Source organism: Lucilia sericata, unplaced genomic scaffold, assembly GCF_015586225.1.
Source record: "Lucilia sericata isolate MDLA Ls3-8-SP2 unplaced genomic scaffold, ASM1558622v1 Contig000853F_arrow, whole genome shotgun sequence".
NCBI lineage: Eukaryota > Metazoa > Arthropoda > Insecta > Diptera > Calliphoridae > Lucilia > Lucilia sericata.
Genome location: NW_023994845.1, coordinates 87229 through 114994, shown reverse-complemented (window position 1 = coordinate 114994; position 27766 = coordinate 87229). Strand labels below are relative to the sequence as shown.

The window sequence follows — 27766 nt, the reverse complement described above, 5'->3', positions numbered from 1 at the left end:
TAGTTCAGTTCAGTTCTAGTTCAGTTCTAGTTCAGTTCTAGTTCAGTTCTAGTTCATTTCTAGTTCATTTCTAGTTCAGTTCTAGTTCTAGTTCTAGTTCAGTTCTAGTTCAGTTCTAGTTCAGTTCTAGTTCAGTTCTAGTTCAGTTCTAGTTCAGTTCTAGTTCAGTTCTAGTTCAGTTCTAGTTCAGTTCTAGTTCAGTTCTAGTTCAGTTCTAGTTCTGTTCTAGTTCAGTTCTAGTTCAGTTCTAGTTCAGTTCTAGTTCAGTTTCTAGTTCAGTTCTAGTTCAGTTCTAGTTCAGTTCTAGTTCAGTTCTAGTTCAGTTCTAGTTCAGTTCTAGTTCAGTTCTAGTTCAGTTCTAGTTCAGTTCTAGTTCAGTTCTAGTTCAGTTCTAGTTCAGTTCTAGTTCAGTTCTAGTTCAGTTCTAGTTCAGTTCTAGTTCAGTTCTAGTTCAGTTCTAGTTCAGTTCTAGTTCAGTTCTAGTTCAGTTCTAGTTCAGTTCTAGTTCAGTTCTAGTTCAGTTCTAGTTCAGTTCTAGTTCAGTTCTAGTTCAGTTCTAGTTCAGTTCTAGTTCAGTTCTAGTTCAGTTCTAGTTCAGTTCTAGTTCAGTTCTAGTTCAGTTCTAGTTCAGTTTCTAGTTCAGTTCTAGTTCAGTTCTAGTTCAGTTCTAGTTCAGTTCTAGTTCAGTTCTAGTTCAGTTCTAGTTCAGTTCTAGTTCAGTTCTAGTTCAGTTCTAGTGTCTAGTTCTAGTTCTAGTTCTGTCTTTCTAGTTCTGTTCTAGTTCTGTTCTAGTTCTGTTCTAGTTCTGTTCTAGTTCTGTTCTAGTTCTGTTCTAGTCTGTTCTAGTTCTGTTCTAGTTCTGTTCTAGTTCTGTTCTAGTCTGTTCTAGTTCTGTTTCTAGTTCTGTTCCACTTCTGTTCGTGTTCTGTTCTATTCCTATTTCATTTCTAGTTAGTTCTTATTCAATTCGGTTTTAATTCTAGTTCAAGTACTGCATTTATTCTTGGTCAGTTTTATTTCATTTCTATATATCTTCGTATTTTATTGAAAATTGAATTAAATTCTTCTCATTCATATTTTCAAATTAACTGTTGTAGTGTTGGAAAACACTTGAAAAAAATTAGTGTTGTATTCATAGAGTTGATAATACAGTGACAACTGCATTACCTTCATTAACTATATGCAGCTGTCAAACGAAAACAAAGAGAAATGTCAACATTTTTTTTTATTTCACAAAACGTTTCTCTGTTGTTTTGTACGCATTTTATTAAAAACGTAAAAATTAATGAAATTTCTTCCATTCAAACAAGAAAATTATTCTAAAAAATGTTAAGTTTACAAAATTACGGCAGTTCTTCAGAAGGAGAAAATTCTGATAACGAGGAGAAACAACAAAAAGACAATGAAGTGGAGAATAAACCAGAAGAAATTCCAGATTACTTGAAACCCATAGATCCTAAAATGTCAGTAGTAAAAACTTTAGCTGTCTGTGCTGCTCCTGAGGTAGTACCATTGGGTGCAGTTGCTGTACAACGTACCATAGATCCCACGGTCAAAGAAATTGAATACAATCCCAAGTATGAAGAGCTATATGCTCCTGTAAAGGGCCCAGAAAATCCTGATTTAACTGAACAAATGAGGGCACCGCGTAATACACTGGCGGGTTATGTAGAAAAGGCTCATATTAATGCATTTGAATTCGAAAATCAACGCAGAACTTTTCATACCTATGGCTATGCTTTGGACCCATCAGTAGATGAAGCGGCCGATGGTTCATCATTTGTGGGAGATTTGCAATCGGCGTATGATGATGAAGGCAAAACGGTGTTCGAGGGGCCAAAGCCGAAAAAGAAACGAAAACAAGAGAAAAATGATAAACCAGACGACATAGAAGGTTTTTTGGGACCATGGGGTCGTTATGAAAATGAACAAACAGTGGCCAAGCCTAATGAGCAAGAAAAGGCTGAACTGGATGAAATATTAGCTAAAAGGCATAGAAGGGGACGCATACCAGAAGACAAGCCTTTGGAAGAGAAATCCATATTGCACAGTAAGTTATTTTGTATTAAAAAATAAGTATAAAGTTATTAATTTATTATTTGTTTAAAGTCAAAGACGCCTACGATTACCAAGGACGTTCCTATCTACATGCTCCCCACGATTTGGGTGTTAATCTGCGTACAAATGCCCCACCTCCCAAATGTTTCCTACCCAAGGCTCATATACACACCTGGACTGGTCATACCAAGGGTATTTCTGCTATACGCTGGTTTCCACAAACTGCCCATTTACTTTTGTCGGGCTCTATGGATTGTCGCGTTAAACTGTGGGAAGTTTATGGTGAACGTCGTTGTATACGAACTTTTAATGGCCACAGACAAGCCATCAAAGATGTGGCTTGGAATAATAAGGGTACTAAATTCCTATCGGCTTCCTATGATCGTTACATTAAGTTATGGGATGCGGAAACTGGTGAAGTTGTTTCTAGATTTACCGCTCGTAAAATGCCATTCTGTGTTAAATTTCATCCGGACAATAATAAGCAGCATTTGTTTGTGGCCGGCACATCGGATAAGAAAATTATTTGTGTGAGTATGAGAGAAATGTTTTATTTTATTTTAAAATTTATTTTTTGCTGAATGTCATAGATTTCTATTATGGTGAACATAGGCTCAAAGTTCAGAAAATGTTGTTTTAAAGGAACAATTTTGTTTCAGAAAATCATACCTAAATTGATTTAGTTATCTATAAGTATTCAGTTCTAGATTAGTTCTATTCTAGTTTATCTTAATTTTAGTTCAGTTCAATTTTAGTTTAGATTAATTCAGTTCTAGTTCAATTGAAAGTTATGATAAAATATGAATGTGAAGGATGTAAAAAAGAATATAAACAATGGATCAGAATATTAACTATTATTAGTAGGAGTGTTTGGCAGCATCAGTTTCTACCTATTAATCAAGTTTCCTAATTTTAAACAAAAAGTGTAATTGAAAGTAAATTGCATTCATTTTTATTTGCGCACAAATGAATGCAATTTTCTTGAAGGATCATTAGGAAATATGTAGATATGGAGAGATCACTAGACTCCCCTGTAATAGACTTAATGGAATGTACGAACAAGTAAAGTTGCAATTCATGTTTACTACCATTTTCTTGTTAACAAAATATGCAAATACTATTTTCAACTTACCTTACTATTTGCTGTTGTAAAAAATATTCATTGGAGCTTTAAGTCATCATCTCTATATAAGAATTCACTTAATTATTTTTGCTTTTAACACTTTCACATATTATTCTATTTCAAAACAGGCCATATTTTGTATATTTTAAAATATACATTTTTTATTTTAATTTTGCATAAAATTACAAATTTTTAAAAAATTTAATTAATTTGTTATCAACAATAATTAATTTAAAACTCACTGCACAAATTTCTCAAATCGAAACAAACAACAAATCTAACCTCAAACTTAAAGGGGTCTCATAAACAACAACAAACTTTAGAAAAGTCTCAATTACAACAACAAACTTGTCAAACTTTGCAGAAATTGTAGGATGATGTTGCATTTTTGGTAAAATTTTTCAAACCTACTTTTTTCACTTTTCTTGGCAAAATCCATGTATATTTTATTGCCCAAATACTAAACATTAAATTATTTTTAAAATTAAGACTTTTTTCTTTAATATTTTTTGTTTAATTAATTTTTTTTAATTTTCACAAATTAACCGAAGGAAACACACGCACCGGCCAAGAAAACTAAATAAACACTAATACTAATGTAATGGTTTGTTTGTTTCTTTAAGTCTGTTGTAGATAAAATATACATGCAACAAGTAAATATAAAAAGATAAATGAATTGGCTAAAAGGTTGTAGAACATACTAAATAGTTGAAAAACTAGATGATTTGTTTGATTTTCTAAGAACTAAAGGGAATGCGATTGTCTTAGCTAATGTTAAAGGCGAACAGGAAATGGGAAATATAGCAATACATCAAAATTTAATATCAAGGTTTTTGTAGTAAAACTTTTATACAAAAAATTTTTTATCGAAAAAATTGTATACACAAGATTTATTATAGAGGAAACTGTCAAACGCAAGATTTTCTGTAGAAAACTGTTATATGTAAATGTTTCTTTAAATAGTGCTGTTATAAACAAGATTTACTATAGAAAAACTACATACATACTTTAATTAAAATTTTCTTGGGAAAAGAAGTGTTATACGATGTATGTTCTATTAAAAAATTGTATATACAGGAATTTTTAGAGAAACACAAGCCTTTAATTCAAATTCTTATGTATATTTATAAGATTTTTTATAGAAAAAACTGTAATACAATAGATTATCCTCGAATAAAACTTTAATACACAAGGTTTTCTATAAAAAACGATTATAACATGATTTTGTATAAGTAAAGAGTTATACACTGTAATATTCTATTGAAATAAACTGTAACACACAATATCTTCTATAGAAAAAACTGTTATACGTAAATTTTTATACTAGAATTTTTGTATAAACAATATTTTTTATAGAAAAAAAACTGTTATACTCAGGGTTTTATATTCAAATACTCATATATGCAAGATTTTTTTAAAAAACTGTTATACAATAGATTTTTATCACAAAAAAAACTGTTATACACAAGATTTTCTATAAAAACCGTTTTAACCAGATTTTGTGTTAATAATGAGTTATACACTGTAATTTCTATAGAAATAAATTATTATACATATCTTCTATAGAAAAAACTGTTATACGTAAAATTTTATACAAGAATTTTTGAATATACAAGAATATTCATAGAAAAAACTGTTATACTCAGGGTTTTATATTCAAATACTCATATGTACAAGATTTTTTTTGTAGAAAAAGTAGATTTTTGTCGAATAAAACTCTATAAAAACAGTTATAACAAGAATTTGTATTAATAAAGAGTTATACACTGTAATTTCTATAGATTGTTATACTAATAATTTCTATAGATTGTTATACTCAAGGTTTTCTATTCGAATATTCATATGTACAAGATTTTTTTTTTTTATAGAAAAAGCGGATTTTTATCGAATAAAACTTATATACACGAGGTTTTCTATAAAAACGGTTATAACAAGACTTTGTGTTAATAAAGAGTTATATACTGTAATTTCTATAGAAACTATTATTACAATATCTTCTATAGAAAAAAACTGTTATATGTTTTATAATAAAGAGCTTGTGTAGTTAAAAGGGTTATACACTGCATTTTCTGTTAAAGAAATCGTTATAAACAAGCATTTTTATTGAAAAAACTGTTCATCTAAAATATTTTCTAAAGACAAAACTGTTATAAACTTAAGCTTTACTATATAAAATTATTATTTATAAAATTTTTGAATAAAAAATTACAGATTTTCTAAAAAATGTAAAATAAACGAAGTTGGTGAATAAAAAACTGTTATACTCAAGTTATACTCAAGATAATACCAAAGATTACTAAAGAAAATACATAATATTTCTTTTAAAAAACTGTTTACTTTTTTTTAGAGAAACTGTTATACGCAATACATACTTTCCATAGAAATACAGTTATACATATGAATTTTTTATAGAAAAAAGTTCTACGCTGTATTTTCTGTAGAAAAAAACTGTTATATTCAAGTATTTCTTATAGAAATAAATAAAATAACATATTTCTATAAAAGAAACTCCGATTTTCTATAGAAAATTTTTCTGAAGAAGAAGCTGTTGTAAACAAAATGTATAAAAAAAACTGTAATACGCAAGATTTCGTATTAAAAGAACTGGTATATGATATATTTTATTTCAAAAGTAGTGTTATATTATATGTTAGTTTTTTAAGAAAACCGGTTATATACAACAAAATACCTAAAATTTCAATAGAAAAGTGCTGTACGACATTTTTTTCTGCTGCAAAAACTGTTATACACCATGATTATAGAAAAGTCCACTATTTTTATACAAAATAACTGTTATACCCAAGATTTTATAAACATTTCACTCTACACAAACTTTTATATGCAACATATACTATGAAAAAAAACTCTTATACACAAGAGTTTCTCTAAAAACACAGTTACAAATCTGTGATCGGAGAAGCAAGAGAATTTCTCTTTATTTACAATTCTAAATTTTTGTTTATTTTATAATTCCAGTGGGACACACGTAGTGGCGATATTGTGCAAGAATATGATCGTCATTTAGGCGCTGTCAATACCATTACTTTCGTTGATGAAAATCGTCGTTTCGTAACTACCTCTGATGATAAATCGATGCGTATATGGGAATGGGATATACCGGTCGATATGAAATACATTGCTGATCCTACTATGCACTCAATGCCCGCCGTAACTTTAGCACCCAATGGCAAATGGTTGGCCTGTCAATCGCTAGACAATAAAGTAGTCATATTCTCGGCTCTAAATAGATTTAAAATGAATCGTAAGAAATCATTTAGTGGCCATATGGTGTCGGGTTATGCTTGTCAACTGGACTTTTCACCCGATATGTCATATCTAGTGTCAGGAGATGGCGATGGCAAATGTTATATCTGGGATTGGAAAACAACGAAAATGTACAAAAAATGGCAAGCTCATGAAGGTGTATGCATTAGTACACTCTGGCATCCGCATGAGGCTAGTAAAGTGGCCACAGCCGGTTGGGATGGTTTAATCAAGTTTTGGGATTAAATTGTGTAGCAGGTTTAGAAAATAGAGGAATTCATCATTATTATTACTTTTTTTTGTATGTAATAGATTTTTAGTTTTAAGCATTTAAACGAAAAAGCAAAAAAAAAAAAAACTAATAAAGAAATAATTAAATGTACCCTGGAAAAATTGTATTAGTTCTACAACTAGTTCTAGAACACATGATATTATTATAATAATATTTGTGATAATTTATGTATTAACATAAAACTATATTTTGTTATTTAGACAGACCACAGGGAATAGTAAACATATGTATTTTGTAAACAAATAAGCAACAGTTTGAACCCCTAAAAAACGACTATTGTTTACAAAACAAATCTCTTTTACTCCCTAATAGCAGATTCAAATAGCAAACCAACAATAAAATACCGGTGTAGATAACAAAAGCCGCATTTTTATTTTTTGTAAAAGAAAACAAAAATTCCCAAAACACATGCCAGCGAATGTTATCAATTGATAAGAAATGGACATGCGCCTTAAAGTATGCAAGCATTTGTCAAAACAAACCACCCCAATTAATAGGCCAAAGAAAAAATACACAAAAGAAAACATATGCGAGTCTAGAGTTACAAGCAAGAACGGAAAAAAATAAAATCAATATTAAGAATTTTTTGGCAACGAAAACATAATTTTGGCTTAAATCCACTTAAAATATTATTTCAAAGAAACTAAAAATAAAATTAACAACGATTTTTAGAAAAAAATAAACGAAATATTAAATTTAATTTAAAAATGTTAAGAAATTTAAAAGAGTGTTTGAGTGTGTGTTTGTGTTAAAAAGTTTTACAAAATAAAAGTTTTAAACTTCCAAGTAAATGTAAATAGAACCTTGAAAATGTAGAAAATTACAAGGAATCGCAGACGATATACCTTAAACTAAATAAACAAAGTTATTTTAAAAGTTTTAAGAATTTGAAAAACAAGACATTTGTCCAAGTTTTTAGAAAAAACCTTGAAACTGTTTTAAATTTTAGGGTTAGATAATCCTTTCATTTTTTTGTTAATATTCATTATCTTTTTTGGCCAAAAACAAAGCAAAAAATAACAACGCAAATACAACAACTAGTAGTAGTACAGCAGCACAATGACCAAACCACCCTCTGATACCAGCGGCTTGGGCTATGCCTATCATTTGCCTTCAGGCGGCCTGCTATTACGTTTGAAAAACTCCCTGTCTCAATTTAGTGATCTATTTAGTGAATTTAATAAATATATAGCACCGGCATATCATCATGATCGTTGTGAAAGATCGGTACACATGCGTTTGTATTCGATGCATAAAAGGGAATTTGTTATGGTGTTCTTAGGATTTTTCACCTGTTTTGGTTTGGGCATTATTATAGGCCTGACCGGACCACCCATTACCAGCACCACAGAAATAACTGCAAAAACTATCTTAAATCGTACTTCTCTGGCTAATTCCTCAAATGTTCTGGCCACGGGACCCTTCGCCATGAAATCACCTCTAATGACCACCTATTCGCAGCAATTGTGGTTGATAGCCAAATTGGTAACCAATAATAATGATGGTGAGTTATTGTTTTTAAAATCTAAATAATTAAAAAGTTTTAAATTATTCTAGTTAAGTTCAGCTCCAGTTCTGTCCTAGTTCAGTTCTAGTTCAGTTGTAGTTCAGTTCTAGTTCAGTTTTAGTTCAGTTCTACTTCAGTTCTAGTTCTGTTCTAGTTTAGTTCTAGTTCAGTTCTAGTTCAGTTCTAGTTCAGTTCTAGTTCAGTTCTAGTTCAGTTCTAGTTCAGTTCTAGTTCAGTTCTAGTTCAGTTCTAGTTCAGTTCTAGTTCAGTTCTAGTTCAGTTCTAGTTCAGTTCTAGTTCAGTTCTAGTTCAGTTCTAGTTCAGTTCTAGTTCAGTTCTAGTTCAGTTCTAGTTCAGCTCTAGTTCAGTTCTAGTTCAGTTCTAGTTCTGTTCTATTTCAGTTCTAGTTCAGTTCTAGTTCAGTTCTAGTTCAGTTCTAGTTCAGTTCTATTTCAGTTCTAGTTCAGTTCTAGTTCAGTTCTAGTTCAGTTCTAGTTCAGTTCTAGTTCAGTTCTAGTTCAGTTCTAGTTCAGTTCTGTTCTAGTTCTGCTCTAGTTCTGCTCTAGTTCTGTTCTAGTTCTGTTCTAGTTCTGTTCTAGTTCTGTTCTAGTTCTGCTCTAGTTCTAGTTCTGTTCTAGTTCTGTTCTAGTTCTGTTCTAGTTCTGTTCTAGTTCAGTTCTAGTTCTGTTCTAGTTCTGTTCTAGTTCTGTTCTAGTTCTGTTCTAGTTCTGTTCTAGTTCTAGTTCTAGTTCTGTTCTAGTTCTGTTCTAGTTCTGTTCTAGTTCTGTTCTAGTTCTGTTCTAGTTCTGTTCTAGTTCTGTTCTAGTTCTGTTCTTGTTCTGTTCAGTTCTGTTCTAGTTCTGTTCTAGTTCTGTTCTAGTTCTGTTCTAGTTCTGTTCTAGTTCTGTTCTAGTTCTGTTCTAGTTCTGTTCTAGTTCTGTTCTAGTTCTGTTCTAGTTCTGTTCTAGTTCTGTTCTAGTTATGTTCTAGTTCTGTTCTAGTTCTGTTCTAGTTCTGTTCTAGTTCTGTTCTAGTTCTGTTCTAGTTCAGTTCTAGTTCCGTTCTAGTTCTGTTCTAGTTATGTTCTAGTTCTGTTCTAGTTCTGTTCTAGTTCTGTTCTAGTTCTGTTCTAGTTCTGTTCAAGTTCTGTTCTAGTTCTGTTCTAGTTCTGTTCTAGTTCTGTTCAAGTTCTGTTCTAGTTCTGTTCTAGTTCTGTTCTAGTTCTGTTCTAGTTCTGTTCTAGTTCTGTTCTAGTTCTGTTCTAGTTCTGTTCTAGTTCTGTTCTAGTTCAGTTCTAGTTCTGTTCTAGTTAAGTTCCTGTTCCAGTTCTGTTCTAGTTCTATACTTTGTTAAAAAGTTTATTAAAAATACTTTTTCTTTCGCAGATGAAAAATATGACAAACGTTTCTATGTCAGCGTGGCCATTGATGGCATTACCGAGCAACATAAACCCTTGAGTATTTTATCTTCAGCAAATTTACACAATAGAACGCGTCATCTGTCTTGTAATCGCAACGATTGTGAGGAATTTACTATTATGCATTTGGGTTTCTTGGAATATGCTCATTATATTATAACGGTGCGTTTTTTGGGTTTGGAATCATTTCATCAGAAATATAATATAACGGGTATAACATTTTATGTAAGTTTCTGTTCAAATTTAAAATCTATAGTTTATTAATCAACCATTTCTCCCCCGTTTAGTTCAAAACTTATAGTCCGGAATTTACTCAAATCGAAATCTGGTTTCGCTTTATATTTCTGCTATTTACTTTTATTGTTATTGTAAGTTTTTTTTTATAGTAAATTATATAAGATTTTTTGTTATATTGTATATGGTTTGTTTTTCAGTGTTGGTATGCTCATACCTTGCGCAAGTATCCGATTTATGATTGGTCTATAGAACAGAAATGGATATCGGTTTTGTTGCCATTATTGTTGCTGTATGATAGTAAGTATAAATTAGTCTTAGGATCTAATAAGATGCAAAGGACCAATTAGGGATTTTTGTATAAAAATGATCAGTAATGTGTTGAGGTCGGAAAATTGTAGCATTTGAAATATGAATCAAATTTTAAGTAATTTTAAGAACTCGAAGTTATATCATATATATTTCGATTGCTATAGCATTCACAAATGATTGGGCATCTTGGAATTAAAATTTAACAATTTTCTTTTAGATCCCTTCTTCCCCTTAATATTTCTTATGAACTCCTGGCTGCCGGGTATGTTGGATGCAGTATTGCAGGCTACCTTTTTATGTGCTCTGCTAATGTTCTGGCTCTGCATCTATCATGGACTAAGACAAAATGAACGAAGATTTGTGCGATTTTATTTACCCAAAATTATAGTGGTTTTACCCATATGGCTGTGTGCCATCGTATTGGCCACTTGGGAGAAATGTAATGAGTTAAAAGATCCCACTTATAGTCATTTTGTGGATACCAAAAATTATAATGTAAGTGCACATAAACTGAACAGAATTAGGAACCAAATTTAATATTAATTTTTTATTTCATAAGGGTTTTAAAATGTTTTTCTATATTGCGGGATTAATGTACATTTTATATTTGGCCATGCTGATACTAAGAGCTTATACGGAACTAAGATCAATGCCATTTTTTGGTGAGTAAATATCTATCCAAAGAGATAATCATAAAATTACTTAGTTTTTAAACTTATTTTCAGATATGCGTTTGAAATTTTTAACTTTATTAATGTTATTCGTTATAACGATTACCATAACGGTGACCACTTGCCGTTTTGGTTTCGGCATATTGGAGGATAATTTTGTGGCCTCTTTGAATACCACCTACAGGAGTTCAGCACAGTTTATGTGTTTTTATGGTCTATTAAATTTCTATCTATTTACAATGGCTTATGTTTATGCTCCTAATGGTCGATTTTCTCAAGGTATTACTTATCTAATTGAAAAATATAATAAAATAAATACAAATATATATACATTTTTTAATTCCAGCTGAAATATCTGTTACTAAAGATAATCCTGCCTTTTCCATGATCAATGACTCAGATGAAGAGGTGGTTTATGGTTCGGAAGATGAATCTCGACGTCCTTTAACTGTAGCTGGTAAAAACGACTACGATAGCGATTAGTTAGTACTTACTATATATTAAATTAAAAATTGCAATTATTATTTTTTAATTCATTTTTTATTTAACTTTTTTATTTGCATTTGAAGTTTGTTTTAGTTATTGTATGTATTATCCTTCTATCATCGACATTGTACAGTTCTTTTAAAATCTATTCCTAATAAATTAACATTAGTTTTTATTACATATTCCTATAATTATTTAAGTGTAATATTATAAATTATATTAATTAATGTTTAAAATAATAAATAGTACATACATATGCCATGGTATTAAATAATAAGTTGAAAAATAATTTTTAATTTTACTGGCCAGATGTCTCTTTACTCTTACAAAGTCAAAAAATGGGGTATTTTCGCGATATTCGGATTAGATTAGTTTGTATATTTTGATCTTTGGGTTTCAATTTTTATACCCTACACCACTTTAGTGGGGAGGGTATATTGGTTTTGTGCTGATGTTTGTAACATACAAAAATATTCGCCCTAGACCCACCTTAAAGTATACCAATCGGCTTAGAATCGTTTTCTGAGTCGATTAAGCTATGTCCGTCCGTCCGTCCGTCTGGCTGGCTGTCCATGTAAACCTTGTGCGCAAGGTACAGGTCGCAATTTTCAAGATAATTGGATGAAATTTGGCACGCACGTTTTATTTGACCCAAGGAACGAAGTCTATTGAAAATGATTTAAATCGGACCATTATTTCACCTAGCCCCCATAGAACAGGTCCCCCCGAAAAGGGCTTCTGAGCTCATAATTATGTTAAATATACAGATATATCGATAAAATACGGCACAACTAAGTTTTATAGAAGTCTTGATGACCCTGCCAAATTTCATAAAGATCGGGCCCCATCTGACCCTAGCTCCCATACAAAGTCCCCTTCAGAAAATTACTTGAATGTCCCAAATTAACTTATAAACACAAATATCGCGATGAAATTCAGCACAATAAAATATTATGTAAATATAAATATATTCACAAAATTTTATCGGGCTTGGTCCATATTTGCCCCTAGCCCCCATATAAATCCTCTTTCAGAATATTCGTTTTTCATCCATAAATTGCTTAAATGTATCGGAACAAGGGAATATTGAAGATAAATGATTTATTATGAAAAATAAATCACATTTAATATTCATAACTGGTGTAGGGTATCATATGGTCGGCCACGTCCGACTATACTTTCATAATTGTTTAAATTTTGTTAGGGATTTTTTCAAATTTCGCTATTTTTAGGGACTTGGAGCTTAAGGTTGGTGACATGAGTTACAATTTTTCTGGCAACACTAGTGTTTACATTTGCTTGTTTAGTAATGACAAGAACCATCTTATGAATTTTGTGATTGATATATATGAAAGCCAATTGTTATGGAGATAAAAGTAGTATAGAGTGTTGCCACGCTGTTTGTTAAGCAAGAATTAGTGTTCTATAGTTGAAACAAAAAGTCGACTTTTTGTATTTGCAAAATCAATTCTTAAATTTTTTTTCTTACAAGGTAATAAAATTTAAAATTTTTGCCGGAAAAAATCGAAAAGTCTATGTCGACTTTTTTGTCCAATAAGACAACTATCTGGTAAAAAAAAAGAATCGAAGAATCGATTTTGCAATTAAAAGTCGAAAAAGGACCAGAAAAGTGGAAAAGCAAAAGAGGAGCAAATGTCGTAAAGAGTTAAAAAAGTTCGAATATTTGAATTAAAAATGTGTTGTTAGATCAGTAAAATTTCAGTAACCTGATGTCAAATTACACTTCTAAAAAATGGAAAAAATGGATTCGAGTGGATACAAGAATATTAATAATTAAAATATAGAGAATTAAAGACAATATACACCCTTACTTTTCTTTAATTTTTTCATAGAAAAAAGTCCTTAACACAAGCATTTTATTTAAAAATTCAAAAATTTTTTGTCAGCACGTTTTTATGAAAAATACGCGTTTTTTCTTTGTTTTGATGCTTTTTAAAACAGAACTATTGACAACGCTGACAGCGTTGCGCTTGCTCTCTCTTTTTTCTCATTTCACTTTGACATTTACCAACAATGCTTTTCAAACTGTAAACAATTTGAACAAAAAAAACTTGTTTTGTTTTATTTTTTTCCTTTTTAATTTTTACGTGTATTTTTTTTACAACAAATCAAATTAAAATACAAAAGCAAACGAATCAGTTGCAGAAGAACTAGCAGCGGGAAAACATTAACTAGCGCTTAAAAACTAAACAGATAAAGATAACGTGTTACAAAATAAAAAAAAGTGGTTTCAAGAAAATTAGCCAACTTTTTTCAGTGGTGGTAAAATAGCCCATAAAAATTCATTTCTTACCAAGTCATTGACTTAAAAATTAAGAATTAATTATTAAGAAGACACACATAAACAAAATTATCACTCATAGATTAATTAACTGCAGTGGAAGCGGCAGCAGCAGCGCTGGTTTTGTAATGGCAAAAAATAAATCATAAATTTGCAATGAATTTGTTTTTGTTATAAGTATTAGTGCAAACAAAAATAATCATACCTATAACTTAATAAATTATTTAACAAACAAAAGAAAATTGTGTAAGCTGAAAAAAAGTAGCTAAAGAAAAATCATAAATGTTGAGAAAATTAAAAGTGAAGTGTTGATAAAAGTACAAGCTTGTGAAAAGATTTTTCATTTAGAAAAAGCAGCAGCATCAGTGTTACTTTTTATAATAGAAGCTTAATTCAACATTTAGTGAACGTCATCAGAATTATAAGCCAGTCATTTTTTATTTTTATTATCGTCCAACCATTTAACTATTTTTATACGTGTTCCTCTTCTTTTTTGTCTTCTTCTTATACTCGTCTTGGCAACAACAGGTAAGTCAAGTTGCATTTCTTTTGTTGTTGTTTTGTATTGTTGTTGTATTAGTTCCATAGTTCTATTTTTATATTCCCCTCCCCTTTAAGTATTTTTTTATTATTTTAATGATCTTTTTATGATTGTCTTTTCCTTTTAGTTGCCTTTAATAGAGTTTAAGTTTGTGTGTTATTTCAGGGATTTGTTCTGAAAAGTTGTTTAATAAGTTTGTTCGAGAATTATAGAATATGTAAGAGTAAAATTATTTTGGTGTTTAAGATATTCTAATTGGAATTATTTAGTTTTGTCTTCCATGATCCTGTAGTACTTTTAAGCAAATTGAATTAATTTTTGACATTTTTTAAACAATTTCTAATTGAAATAAATACCTATTTAATCTTCGTACCAGACGTGGAAAATTGAAGTTTTAAAATATGTTGTACATGTAGTACCAATATAGTACTTTTTTAAGTTTTAAAGTACTTAGTTAATTTTTCGCAACACAATGGACTAGACTGTAGAGTAGACTATAGACTAGACTATGGACTAGACTTTAGACTATAGACTAGACTATAGACTAGACTTTAGACTAGACTATAGACTAGACTTTAGACTAGACTATAGACTGGACTTTAGACTAGACTATAGACTAGACTTTAGACTAGACTAGACTTTAGACTCTAGACTAGACTATAGACTAGACTATAGACTAGACATTAGACTAGACTTTAGACTAGACTGAAGACTAGACTATATTTAGACTAGACTATAGACTGGTCTATAGTATAGACCATAACTTAAAAAATAATAATATTTTATATACCATGGACTAGACTATAGACTTGACTATAAACTAGACTATAGACTTGACTATAGACTAGGATATAGAATAGACTATAGATTAGACTATATATTAGACTATATATTAGACTGTAGATTGAACTAAATACTAAAATATAGTCTAGTCTTTAGTCTAGTATAGTCCATAGTATAGTCTTCAGTCTAGTCTACAGTCTGGTCTAAATAATAATAGTTTATAGTTATTCTATGGTTAGGTTTAGGTTAAGAAGGGTTATACACCATAAAAACAACGGTGTATATCCACTCGGAGATCATAAGGTCCATTGTGATTCCCTTCAAGAAGTAAAGATTCAAAAACAGAAACAAAGAACACTACAACAAGACAAGAAAGTAAGGAGATAGGTAAAGAGAATATATGAATGGAAAAACGGGTATATTCCTAAGGGGATACAACCTATAATATCACCCTAAGGAATAAATAAATGAGATAGAAAATCCATGTGCCCCTATAAAGCCCAGCCATAGAATTGACTTCGACGCCATCTAACCTTGGCAATCTAAAATTGTCTCCCTTATACCTTCTGGTAAATAGTGCCAGTTCAGTTTTACAAGGCTTAACACTCAGTCACTTAACATTCGCCCATAACGAGATAGATGTAGTCTGAATGATGCCACAGAAGAGGTGATGAAACAGCTCCCTGTTGTGGTCCCCTGGTAACTCTTCTCCTAATGCAATGATCCCCTAGGGTCGATTTAATAATTATACTGATAAGCATGCAGACTATCCACCTCACCAGGAACTCCGAGATCTATTAGCGAATCTTTAATATCCGAAAACGCGGCCAGAGTATAATGCCTATTCCTCAAGCCGTGCTCAACACAACTTACCACCTCATGCAGTGCTCTCTCGACAGATTTACCCTTGAGGTAAGCATGCTGAGCGCCACTAATGTGATGATTATCAATATTGTTCCTTAGTCCATGAGTTATCTCTCCCCCGGATATACCCTATGACCCATTGGGTCCTTGGATAATATTCATCAGAATCTTGATCGCTCGTTGACATTGTCAATGGATTCACAATTCTGGGATCAGAAATGCTTTTAGCCCTTTTGGGATCAGCCTTATACTTATTGAAACACATTTAGTAGATGTTACAGTCAATTGATTGACCTGTAAGCTTGGCCGTATTGAACAATTTCCTAACATTCGTCTTTGAATTCTAAGTTCCTTGGTCCTCCACTTAGGTTGCTCTCTTTTACCCGGAAAAGTAACCGGACAAGATAGCTCATAGCTTTCCTTAAGTAGGTTTGTCAACTTATTCACAACCCCCTCTAAATCCGATGACAACAAATCGCAAAAGGCCCGTTGGGCCAACTCAGACTTTACCTTATCATTAAAGGTTCCCCAATTTGTCTTCCTAGGATCCCTAAAAGTTGCACTCCTAGTCTAGTCTATAGTCGAGACTAGATCCTATCTCATTTTGAAGCTGACTTAATTGTCAAACATATTTCGCAAAGAAATCAACATACAAGCTTTAAAGTTGATTTGCAGCAAAACAATTTATTGGTAATAAAAATAAATAGGGGTCTCATTTTTATTAACACCATAGTGTCTTCAAAACTTTTAAAGTTTTATGAGTCTTTTTAATTAAATAAAGTGTAATTTATGATTAATTCTTCAAACTGTGTTAAGAATTTCAATTAATTCAATTGATTAAAACCATGAAATGCAATCAATAAAGTTTAACCATAAATTGTAAAAAAGGAAGATTACAAAAAAAAAAACATATCGTTTCTTTATTACTATGTTCCTTTATAAACATGAAAATTATTTACCATTACTACTCCTTCCTAAGCATCAAACCAACTGCATTGTAACTTACTAACTTTACTAAACACAGTACTCTGTTAGAGCAGTATGTTTAATAAACCAAAATAAAATGAAATAAATTTCCGAAATAAACCAACCGTAGATTGTTAAACAATAAAGTAAAACGGAAGTTATATTGACAGATAGATGGATGTGTATATACTGGAACATACCCATGTTCATATACATATATTCGTATGTTGTTGTTACTATATTCAAGCCACTAACAAGTACTATGGATTAATATTTATCAACACAAATTTCTTGTCACTCAACGTTCTATACCACCAATAACCCCATGGTGGTTCAATCTTTCATTCCCTTTAACAAAATTGGTCATTGAAAATATGACGTATTTATACCCTACACCACTTCAGTGGGGAGGGTATATTGGATTTGTGCTGATGTTTGTAACGCACAATAATATTGGTCCTATACCCACCTTAAAGTATACCAATCGGCTTAGAATCATTTTCTGAGTCGATTTAGCTATGTCCGTCCGTCCGTCTGTCCGTCCATGTAAACCTTGTAATCAAACTACAGGTCGCAATTTTGAAGATAATTCAATGAAATTTGGCACATGATCTTCTATTGGCCCAGGGACGAAGCCTATTGAAAATGGTTAATATCGGTCCATTATTTCACCTAGCCCCCATACAACTGAGCCCCCGAATAGGGCTTGTAAACCTTGTAATCAAACTACAGGTCGCAATTTTGAAGGTAATTCAATGAAATTTGGCACATGATCTTCTATTGTCCCAGAGACGAAGCCTATTGAAAATGGTTAACATCGGTCCATTTTCTCATCTAGCCCCCATACAACTGAACCCCCGAATAGGGCTTGTAAACTTTTAATCAAACTACAGGTCGCAATTTTGAAGATAATTCAATGAAATTTGGCACATGATCTTCTATTGTCCCAGAGACGAAGCCTATTGAAAATGGTTAACATCGGTCCATTTTCTCATCTAGCCCCCATACAACTGAACCCCCGAATAGGGTTTGAAAACTTTTAATCAAACTACAGGTCGCAATTTTGCAGATAATTCAATGAAATTTGGCACATGATCTTCTATTGTCCCAGAGACGAAGCCTATTGAAAATGGTTAACATCGGTCTATTTTCTCATCTAGCCCCCATACAACTGAACCCCCGAATAGGGCTTGTAAACCTTTTAATCAAACTACAGGTCGTATTTTTAAAGATAATTCAATGAAATTTGGCAGATGATCTTCTATGGTACCGGAGACGAAGCTTATTGAAAATGGTTAACATCGGTCCATTATTTCACCTAGACCCCATACAACTGAAAACGACGAATAGGGATTTTAAGTTTATAATTATGTTTAATATACTCGTATCTCGACAAAAAGCTGCAAAACCAAGTTCTATACTAGCCTTGATGACTCGCATGAATTTTATAATTATAGGGTCTCATAGCCCTTATACAAATCCCCCTTCAAAATTTGACTTAAATGTTCACAATTTTATTCAACAATAAATGGCTTAAGTATAATTCAAGGCAAGGTGCAATTCAACTTAAATGCTTTATTATGAAAACTAAATCACATTTTATTTTTGTAACAGGTGTAGGGTATTATATGGTCGGCCTCGCCCGACTATAATTTCTTACTTGTTTTTTACATGAAAACATTTTCCAAATTGAATGACGGTGACGTTTTTTAATAAAACAACCTAGTAGAGAGACAAATTTCAAGGGGAGATTTTAAAGGTGGTAAATTGTGCGTTCATTTACACTGTTTTAGAGAGCTTTAGTTGTGTGTGAGCTTGAGTGTCAAACTCTCGCAACACTTGGTTACATTTAAAATATCAGAAATTTTACGTTTTAAATAAATAAATAACAAATGCCGGCCGGCAGTTATGACGACATATTAAATACACAAGTAATTCTCGTGATAATTGTCTTTATACACTTTATGTTAAAAGTCTGAAACGTGTTTAAAAAAGCCTTACATTTGAGCTATAAAATGCGTGTTTTCTTTGGTGTCTTCTTTAATTGTTTGACATTTCTTTTTCAGATTTATGTTGTTGTTACAAACTGGTATTCAAATAACGATTTGGAAATGTTAATTGAACTAGTAGTTGTTAAGGGATAAATTATCGTTAATAAATTAAATAAAGTTTTCAAGAACTTTCTATAATATAAATAGAGCTGCGTTGAAACCAAACCTTCATCAATTGCGATTTTTATGAAATCTTAGCTTAAAGTTAAAAAACTCAGTATTCATTATATTCAAGAAGTTATGACAGCGCGAAGTTATCTGTAAAGGTGCAACTCCTCTCAGAGTCCATTGTAATTCCCTAGAAAAACTATAAAGAATATATTTAGTCAGAGACGATATGACTAGAATATTTGCCTATTAGATATCCTAAAGAAAGGCATATGAGAGAATCTGAGTCTCCCTATAAAACCCAGTAGAAGAAATGACTAATTCCCCTGATAAAACCTAGTAGACTGCGAGGGTTAAGTCATGTAATTTCTTCCAATTCGTCATGGATCCTATTTTCCAACCATTTCAACCTGAGATTCTGTTTTCTAGGGCAAATTATATGCTCGATCGCTACTAGTTCCACTACATCTTTGCATAACTTGCAACACATCTAATGGTAAACATCCTTACATCGTCCTTACATTTCTAAAATTTACAGTCACCAAGCAGCTTAACCATCGACGGACCCTAGACCGCTATGAATTAGTTTCTCCTTATGTAGTAAAACTCGCAGACTACAATATAATGACCATTGGAAACTCGGTATGTTAGCAAATTCGTGTCATGAAGCAAAAGTTCCATATGACTAGGGGTCTTACATGACCGAAGTGACCCAATAGCTGTAAGTTAATGATCATGGTCAATGCCCTTAGTTAACAAATCTAGGAGAACTAGAAAAGTTTTGGTATATATGGCAACATTGTTCAACAGTTTGTAAAGATCCATAAAAAGTCTCTGGTTTTTTGGTTGCCATCGTTATTGATTGGTATATTTCAAGACGCAAAACTAGTTTTGAGTATTGGAACGTTTGTAAGACTTCCAAAGATCATACCATGAAGCATAAGCTTCATATGACTAGGGCTCTTACATGACCGAAGTGACCCAATAGCTGTAAGTTAATGATCATGGGCAATGCCTTTAGTTAACAAATCTAGGAGAACTAGAAAAGTTTTGGTATATATGGCAACATTGTTCAACAGTTTGTAATGATCCATAAAAAGTCTCTGGTTTTTTGGTTGCCGTCATTATTGGTTGGTATATTTCAAGACGCAGAACTAGTTTTGAATATTGGAACGTTTGTAAGACTTCCAAAGATCATACCATGAAGCAAAAGTTTCATATGACTAGGGCTCTTACATGACCGAAGTGACCCAATAGCTTTAAGTTAATGATCATGGGCAATGCCTTTAGCTAACAAATCTAGGAGAACTAGAAAATTTTTGGTATATATGGCGACATTGTTTAACAGTTTGTAATGACCCATAAAAAGTCTCTGGTTTTTTGGTTGCCGTCATTATTGGTTGGTATATTTCAAGTCGCAGAACTAAGTTCAAAAACCGCAATCGTACACTACCCTCAACTGATTACAGATCATTGCACATATTGGATATCTTTAATTACTAACGGCTGACAAAGTTGTGGAGGAAATAATATAAGAAAACCAAGTATTCTAGTATGTTTAGGAATTTAACTCTTACGACTATAGGTTACTATCGGTAATTCAGGAAGACTTTATTGTGGTCGAGAAGGTGAATGGAAACTAAAGGGATTTTATTTATTTTAGTACGGAAGATCTTCTTCATTTATACCATATTCTTTAATAAGTACTACTTGATTACATAGAAGTAGTGTAATAATGGCTTCTTAATAATGTTATATATAAGTACTTATTCATTAGCCATTCAATTGTTAATGTTGTTTGTGGTTTTGATACTTTTCTCCAGTTACTTCACAGTCTTAGCATAACGACTTAGAATGCTAAAGTATAAGTTCATGTTAGCATTTTAACCCTCTACTTTGTAATGAAAGTTTTTGCGGGGATTTTATCTTTGTAGTCTTACTTTTGATATTTAAGTTTTTTTGTTGACCACTATTTAATACCCTATCAAAACCGAATGGCCATCAAATCTATCTGCATTTCTAGAAATATAAAAATCTTTCTAAAAACACTTTACTGCAAGTTTAATGTTTGTATGTCGTATGTAGGTCAATTGAAGAACGTGTCAATTTTAAAATAAATTTCTCTAATTCTTAAAAAAAAGCAGATTAATTATGTTATAGTTTTTCTGTAGCCAAATTAATTTGTTTTTATAACATAATTAAATATTCTATAGTTATGCATATTATAAAGCTTTATAATGATGTGTCAAATTTAAAGTTTTAAATGTAAACATATTTTATAAAATTAAAAAGAAGAAGAAATAAAAGATAAACAATAGTCTTTCTAGCAAGACATGATATCATTTTGAATGCCACACAGTAAGATTAAGATTTTTTCATACGACATTGTCGTTGGACGTGTTAATGACATCTTCTTCCTCTACTGTTTTTTAGTTTTCAATCTGATACAATCTGTTTCCATCTGTTTTAATGTATGACCATTGTCAATGCATATTTTGACCTTTTATAGTGTTTCTGTTGGTTGCACTCTGATTGGCACACGCCATTGAAACTAAAATCCTGTTTCTGCAAACTTTTAAAAAAATACAAAAAATATTACGCACTTTTGCAGCTGTCGGGTTTTTTTTAGTATATAGACAACTTTGTATTGTAATAAATTTATATACATGATTACTTATGAAAACAATGAATCAAGAACGACTAGGGAGTACCCTAATTCGCATAACCTTTACTGATAATTTTTATTTCCGGAAAGTGATGTACATTTTTAATATTAGGTACTTTTTAAGACGCACCTTTTTTTTAGTAAATTGCTTATTTAAGATTTATATCTTGTTTATCAAAACAATAAGTTTAATTATAAAAAAAAATTAAACAATTAAACTCAAAAATGGGTGTTATCTACACGATGTTAATTAAATCATTCATAATACTTTAATTCATAATAAAATTATTAAAACTCACAAAATGTCTTCATTAATAATCATCTATTAATTTATTGTTAAACCGTGTTGAGTCTGCTATTTTTTGTAAAAATTAAAATTCCAAAAAAAAGAAGTGATGGTGAAAGTAATTTATGTTAATGGGTTACATTGTGCTGAACATTTTCTTTTGTTTAACAAATTTGCATATTTGTAGTTTTAATTTTCAACAAAAATTTTGCATTTACTTTAGAAAAATATAAATATATATAAAAATAGTTTTTGGTGTTTTGAGGCTAAATTTTGTAGTTGGTTTGTAATCCAAACCTATGGTTTTGTTTATTTTAATGATAATAATTAATCATTTGCTTGGAGCAGCAAGAGTTTTGTAATATTTGTTATATTTGAAAAGAAAACTGTAATATCAAATTTTGTATTGATTAGTTTTTGTTATAATACATTTTTTAAAAAAAGAGTATTTTATGTCAAAGTGTCAACTTGTCATTTCAATTTGTTATGACATAATCATGTCATAATGAGAAAGTTTGGGTATTTTAGGAAGTTATGAATAAAAAATCCCCTTAAATGTGTGAGAAAGAAAATCGTTTAAGGCAGTCAGTGTATACAGATCTGGTTAATTTTACATAGAATGTAATATATTAATGGTGCCAAGATTGTGCTGCATATGTATTTGAGGACTCCAGGAGCGTACCATTATTGTGTGTATCTCAAATTGAGTAGTGTATTCGTATTGAACACAACTGATATGTTCAAAGTGAGCATTGGTGAAAAATGCGCGGAATAAGCGACTAGGCGCGAAGACCTAATATTCAATCAACATAAGGGTCGCACAGTGGTATAGGAAAAAAAAAAGAGGGAAATAATTCGGTAACTTCTAAACGGTTAATCCGATTTTAATGAAATTTGGTGTGCACAAAGAGGAGGTGTTGTCGAGTTTAGGTTTTGAATTTGGACCTTATAGGCCAACCAGGGGCCCGGCGGGGGGTCATCAAATTAGGACACCTCGGCTATGTTAAATTTTTAAAACGATCCTATTTCTTCATTTGAGTTCCGATTTAAAAAAAATTTCGTATATAGAATCTCCTCATCGAGCACTATAAAAAATGTTGTCATAGCAGTAAATTATCTCTTATAGTTTAGGAGATATTCGCATTTGAAAATTAAAATTTTAAAATTTTTACCGTCCTTACTTTAGTTTTTTTTGATAATAGCAGGTCCAAATATTCCCGATTTTCGCCATTTTGTTTTATTCGCTTAACAACAAGTTTATATATCAAGCAGTGAAAGAATTATGTAAAAATCATGACTGAGTCCAAAGTTATAGGCATTTTAATTTAAAAAATTAAAAAAAGGCGATTTTTTGTCATTTTTTTGGGAAAAAAGTATCTTTTTCTTTTTAAGTTATCTAAAAAGTTTCTAAGAAGATGTATATAGAATTTATACTTTTTGGAAAGCTGACTTTACATAAAGTACGATAAATGAAACAAAACCTAAAAATTTTTGATACCGAGGGGACCAGGTCCATCCAAAAAAACCCTATTTTTTATGGAAAATTAAATTTTGAGCAAAAATTCTCAAATCGCATAATCGATATCAAATTATAGTGACCTGTTTTATATGACCCAATATGTTCTTAATCATTTTGTAACGGGTTTCGATAACCCCGCCCCTGGTATGGATATAATAGGCAAAAAACTAAAAAATCCCATTTTTGGGATTTTTTAAAACTTTTTTGGGAATTCCGGGATTTCTAATAAGAAAATTCGAAATTTTGATTTAATTTTGGATTTTAAGTAAAAAAATCTACCTAACTGTAAAATTTCATCAAAAAATATTCATAAATAAAATTTTTATTGCAATTAGAAAAATTTGTATCTTCGCAAAAACTGAATAAAAAACATTTTTTAATTTTTTTTAAAAAAAGTATTCCGCGAATTTTTTAATTTTCAAAAATTATATACAGTTTTGAAAAATAGACAAAATTACCTTTCCATTGATATATAACATGCCTACCTAATGTTTTTTAAGTGACAAATTAATTAGGGAAAACTCAACATCTTTTAGAAAATTTGCCTAGCACTATTATTTTCATCCATAAGGTTAACTCTTAAATTTGTTACATATATGGATGAAAATAATAGTGCTAGGTAAATTTTCTAAAAGATGTTGAGTTTTCCCTAATTAATTTGTCACTTAAAAAACATTAGGTAGGCATGTTATATATCAATGGAAAGGTAATTTTGTCTATTTTTCAAAACTGTATATAATTTTTGAAAATTAAAAAATTCGCGGAATACTTTTTTTAAAAAAAATTAAAAAATGTTTTTTATTCAGTTTTTGCGAAGATACAAATTTTTCAAATTGCAATAAAAATTTTATTAATGAATATTTTTTGATGAAATTTTACAGTTAGGTAGATTTTTTTACTCAAAATCCAAAATTAAATAAAAATTTCGAATTTTCTTATTAGAAATCCCGGAATTCCCAAAAAAGTTTTAAAAAATCCCAAAAATGGGATTTTTTGGTTTTTTGCCTATTATATCCATACCAGGGGCGGGGTTATCGAAACCCGTTACAAAATGATTAAGAACTTATTGGGTCATATAAAACAGGTCACTATAATTTGATATCGACTATGCGATTTGAGAATTTTTGCTCAAAATTTAATTTTCCATAAAAAATAGGGTTTTTTTGGATGGACCTGGTCCCCTCGGTATCAAAAATTTTTAGGTTTTGTTTCATTTATCGTATTTTATGTAAAGTCAGCTTTCCAAAAAGTATAAATTCTATATACATCTTCTTAGAAACTTTTTAGATAACTTAAAAAGAAAAAGATACTTTTTTCCCAAAAAAATGACAAAAAATCGCCTTTTTTTAATTTTTTAAATTTAAATGCCTATAACTTTGGACTCAGTCATGATTTTTACATAATTCTTTCACTGCTTGGTATATAAACTTGTTGTTAAGCAAATAAAAAAAATGGCGAAAATCGGAAATATTTGGACCTGCTATTATCAAAAAAACTAAAGTAAGGACGGTAAAAATTTTAAAATTTTAATATTCAAATGCGAATATCTCCTAAACTATAAGAGATAATTTACTGCTACGACGACATTTTTTATAGTGCTCGATGAGGAGATTCTATATACGAAATTTTTTTTAAATCGGAACTCAAATGAAGAAATAGGATCGTTTTAAAAATTTAACATAGCCGAGGTGTCCTAATTTGAGGACCCCCCGCCGGGCCCCTGGTTGGCCTATAAGGTCCAAATTCAAAACCTAAACTCGACAACACCTCCTCTTTGTGCATACCAAATTTCATTAAAATCGGATTAACCGTTTAGAAGTTACCGAATTATTTCCCTCTTTTTTTTTTCCTATACCACTGTGGGTCGGTCATATGTAAGAACGGTTAAAGATTAGGTCGTTATGGTTCATATCTTGTTCCGTTTAACTGGTTAGCAGGTTTGAAGAATAACTAAAGTTATGCTATGATAAGACCAAAGTCATAACATTATTGTGATCTGCTAAAATCGGGCCAGACAATCATTCGTGACGAACATATTTGATACGTTTGAAAATTTGCCTAGCACTATTATTTTCATCCATAAGGTTAACTCTTAAATTTGTTACATATATGGATGAAAATAATAGTGCTAGGTAAATTTTCTAAAAGATGTTGAGTTTTCCCTAATTAATTTGTCACTTAAAAAACATTAGGTAGGCATGTTATATATCAATGGAAAGGTAATTTTGTCTATTTTTCAAAACTGTATATAATTTTTGAAAATTAAAAAATTCGCGGAATACTTTTTTTAAAAAAAATTAAAAAATGTTTTTTATTCAGTTTTTGCGAAGATACAAATTTTTCAAATTGCAATAAAAATTTTATTTATGAATATTTTTTGATGAAATTTTACAGTTAGGTAGATTTTTTTACTCAAAATCCAAAATTAAATAAAAATTTCGAATTTTCTTATTAGAAATCCCGGAATTCCCAAAAAAGTTTTAAAAAATCCCAAAAATGGGATTTTTTGGTTTTTTGCCTATTATATCCATACCAGGGGCGGGGTTATCGAAACCCGTTACAAAATGATTAAGAACTTATTGGGTCATATAAAACAGGTCACTATAATTTGATATCGACTATGCGATTTGAGAATTTTTGCTCAAAATTTAATTTTCCATAAAAAATAGGGTTTTTTTGGATGGACCTGGTCCCCTCGGTATCAAAAATTTTTAGGTTTTGTTTCATTTATCGTATTTTATGTAAAGTCAGCTTTCCAAAAAGTATAAATTCTATATACATCTTCTTAGAAACTTTTTAGATAACTTAAAAAGAAAAAGATACTTTTTTCCCAAAAAAATGACAAAAAATCGCCTTTTTTTAATTTTTTAAATTTAAATGCCTATAACTTTGGACTCAGTCATGATTTTTACATAATTCTTTCACTGCTTGGTATATAAACTTGTTGTTAAGCAAATAAAAAAAATGGCGAAAATCGGAAATATTTGGACCTGCTATTATCAAAAAAACTAAAGTAAGGACGGTAAAAATTTTAAAATTTTAATATTCAAATGCGAATATCTCCTAAACTATAAGAGATAATTTACTGCTACGACGACATTTTTTATAGTGCTCGATGAGGAGATTCTATATACGAAATTTTTTTTAAATCGGAACTCAAATGAAGAAATAGGATCGTTTTAAAAATTTAACATAGCCGAGGTGTCCTAATTTGAGGACCCCCCGCCGGGCCCCTGGTTGGCCTATAAGGTCCAAATTCAAAACCTAAACTCGACAACACCTCCTCTTTGTGCATACCAAATTTCATTAAAATCGGATTAACCGTTTAGAAGTTACCGAATTATTTCCCTCTTTTTTTTTTCCTATACCACTGTGGGTCGGTCATATGTAAGAACGGTTAAAGATTAGGTCGTTATGGTTCATATCTTGTTCCGTTTAACTGGTTAGCAGGTTTGAAGAATAACTAAAGTTATGCTATGATAAGACCAAAGTCATAACATTATTGTGATCTGCTAAAATCGGGCCAGACAATCATTCGTGACGAACATATTTGATACGTTTGAAGTGACCAATGGCGGATAAAGCCCGAAATATGCGACTAAATGTTAATATTCAATCAAGACAAAGGTCGACCAAAATGCTGAAAGAACAGTTATAGACTAGGTCCTTATAGAAAATACATCGTTCCGTTTAAATGGTTAGTTGGTTGCCGTGGTAGCCTACTTCGAGCAAACTGTAAAGTAGAGTGGAAGGACTTTGATTGCACAAGTCCATACCACTCTTCTGATGTGTTGTAATAGATTCAACTTGTAGTCATGAGATAGCTTAGTAGGTCATTAAGTCGACACCCATATATCTCTCCAACATTAGAGCTTAGTTGCCCAGGATTCTATTTCTCCTGACATTTACCTTGCCAAGGATATTTTAAGATAAAATCAGTTGAAGAAATAATGAGAGTCATCGAGTCCTACGGGCAGTAGAAGATGTAACCAACAGTTATCATTATTAAAACAATTGCAATGTCTTATGATGGTCCTTTAGTTTTATATTAAACATTTCTGACAATCTTTCAGTAGTTTATCTTTTATTGCTACACAGAGTAGATGTTCAATCAATTCCTCATTCTCTTCGTCATGATAACTTCTACAGAAGTAGGTATTGGCTATTCCAAGTCTTCTTGCACGGATACCAAATTTACAATGTCCTGTGATCACAGCAATCATATTGCTGAGTTGAGAATCATCACTGTTTATGATACATGTATGTATATGATATGACATGTATCACTGTTTATGATACATTTCATACACTCTTTCT

General features: G+C 30.9%; 3 protein-coding genes across 3 annotated transcripts in view; all 3 read left to right on the top strand.

The window, feature by feature from the left end:
* The first annotated feature begins 1224 nt into the window (after positions 1-1224).
* On the top strand, positions 1225-6827 carry LOC119608584 (pre-mRNA-processing factor 17). Its single transcript, XM_037963057.1, has 3 exons — positions 1225-2050; positions 2110-2588; positions 6158-6827. The coding sequence occupies exons 1-3, from the start codon at positions 1327-1329 to the stop codon at positions 6689-6691; spliced, it is 1737 nt and encodes a 578-aa protein (XP_037818985.1). The 5' UTR covers positions 1225-1326; the 3' UTR covers positions 6692-6827.
* Positions 6828-7273: 446 nt separating this feature from the next.
* LOC119608587 (transmembrane protein 181) lies at positions 7274-11632 on the top strand. The gene is made up of 8 exons (XM_037963060.1): positions 7274-8241; positions 9630-9886; positions 9949-10029; positions 10096-10195; positions 10425-10702; positions 10767-10869; positions 10933-11157; positions 11225-11632. Exons 1-8 carry the CDS (start codon positions 7797-7799, stop codon positions 11359-11361), a joined length of 1626 nt encoding a protein of 541 aa, XP_037818988.1. The 5' UTR covers positions 7274-7796; the 3' UTR covers positions 11362-11632.
* Positions 11633-13498: 1866 nt separating this feature from the next.
* The window catches only part of LOC119608580 (myosin heavy chain 95F), an 82692-nt gene continuing 68424 nt past the window's right edge, over positions 13499-27766 (top strand). The window contains exon 1 of the mRNA XM_037963048.1: positions 13499-14194. The gene's annotated coding sequence lies outside the window, so the exon portion shown is untranslated. The remainder of the gene's footprint in view (positions 14195-27766) is intronic.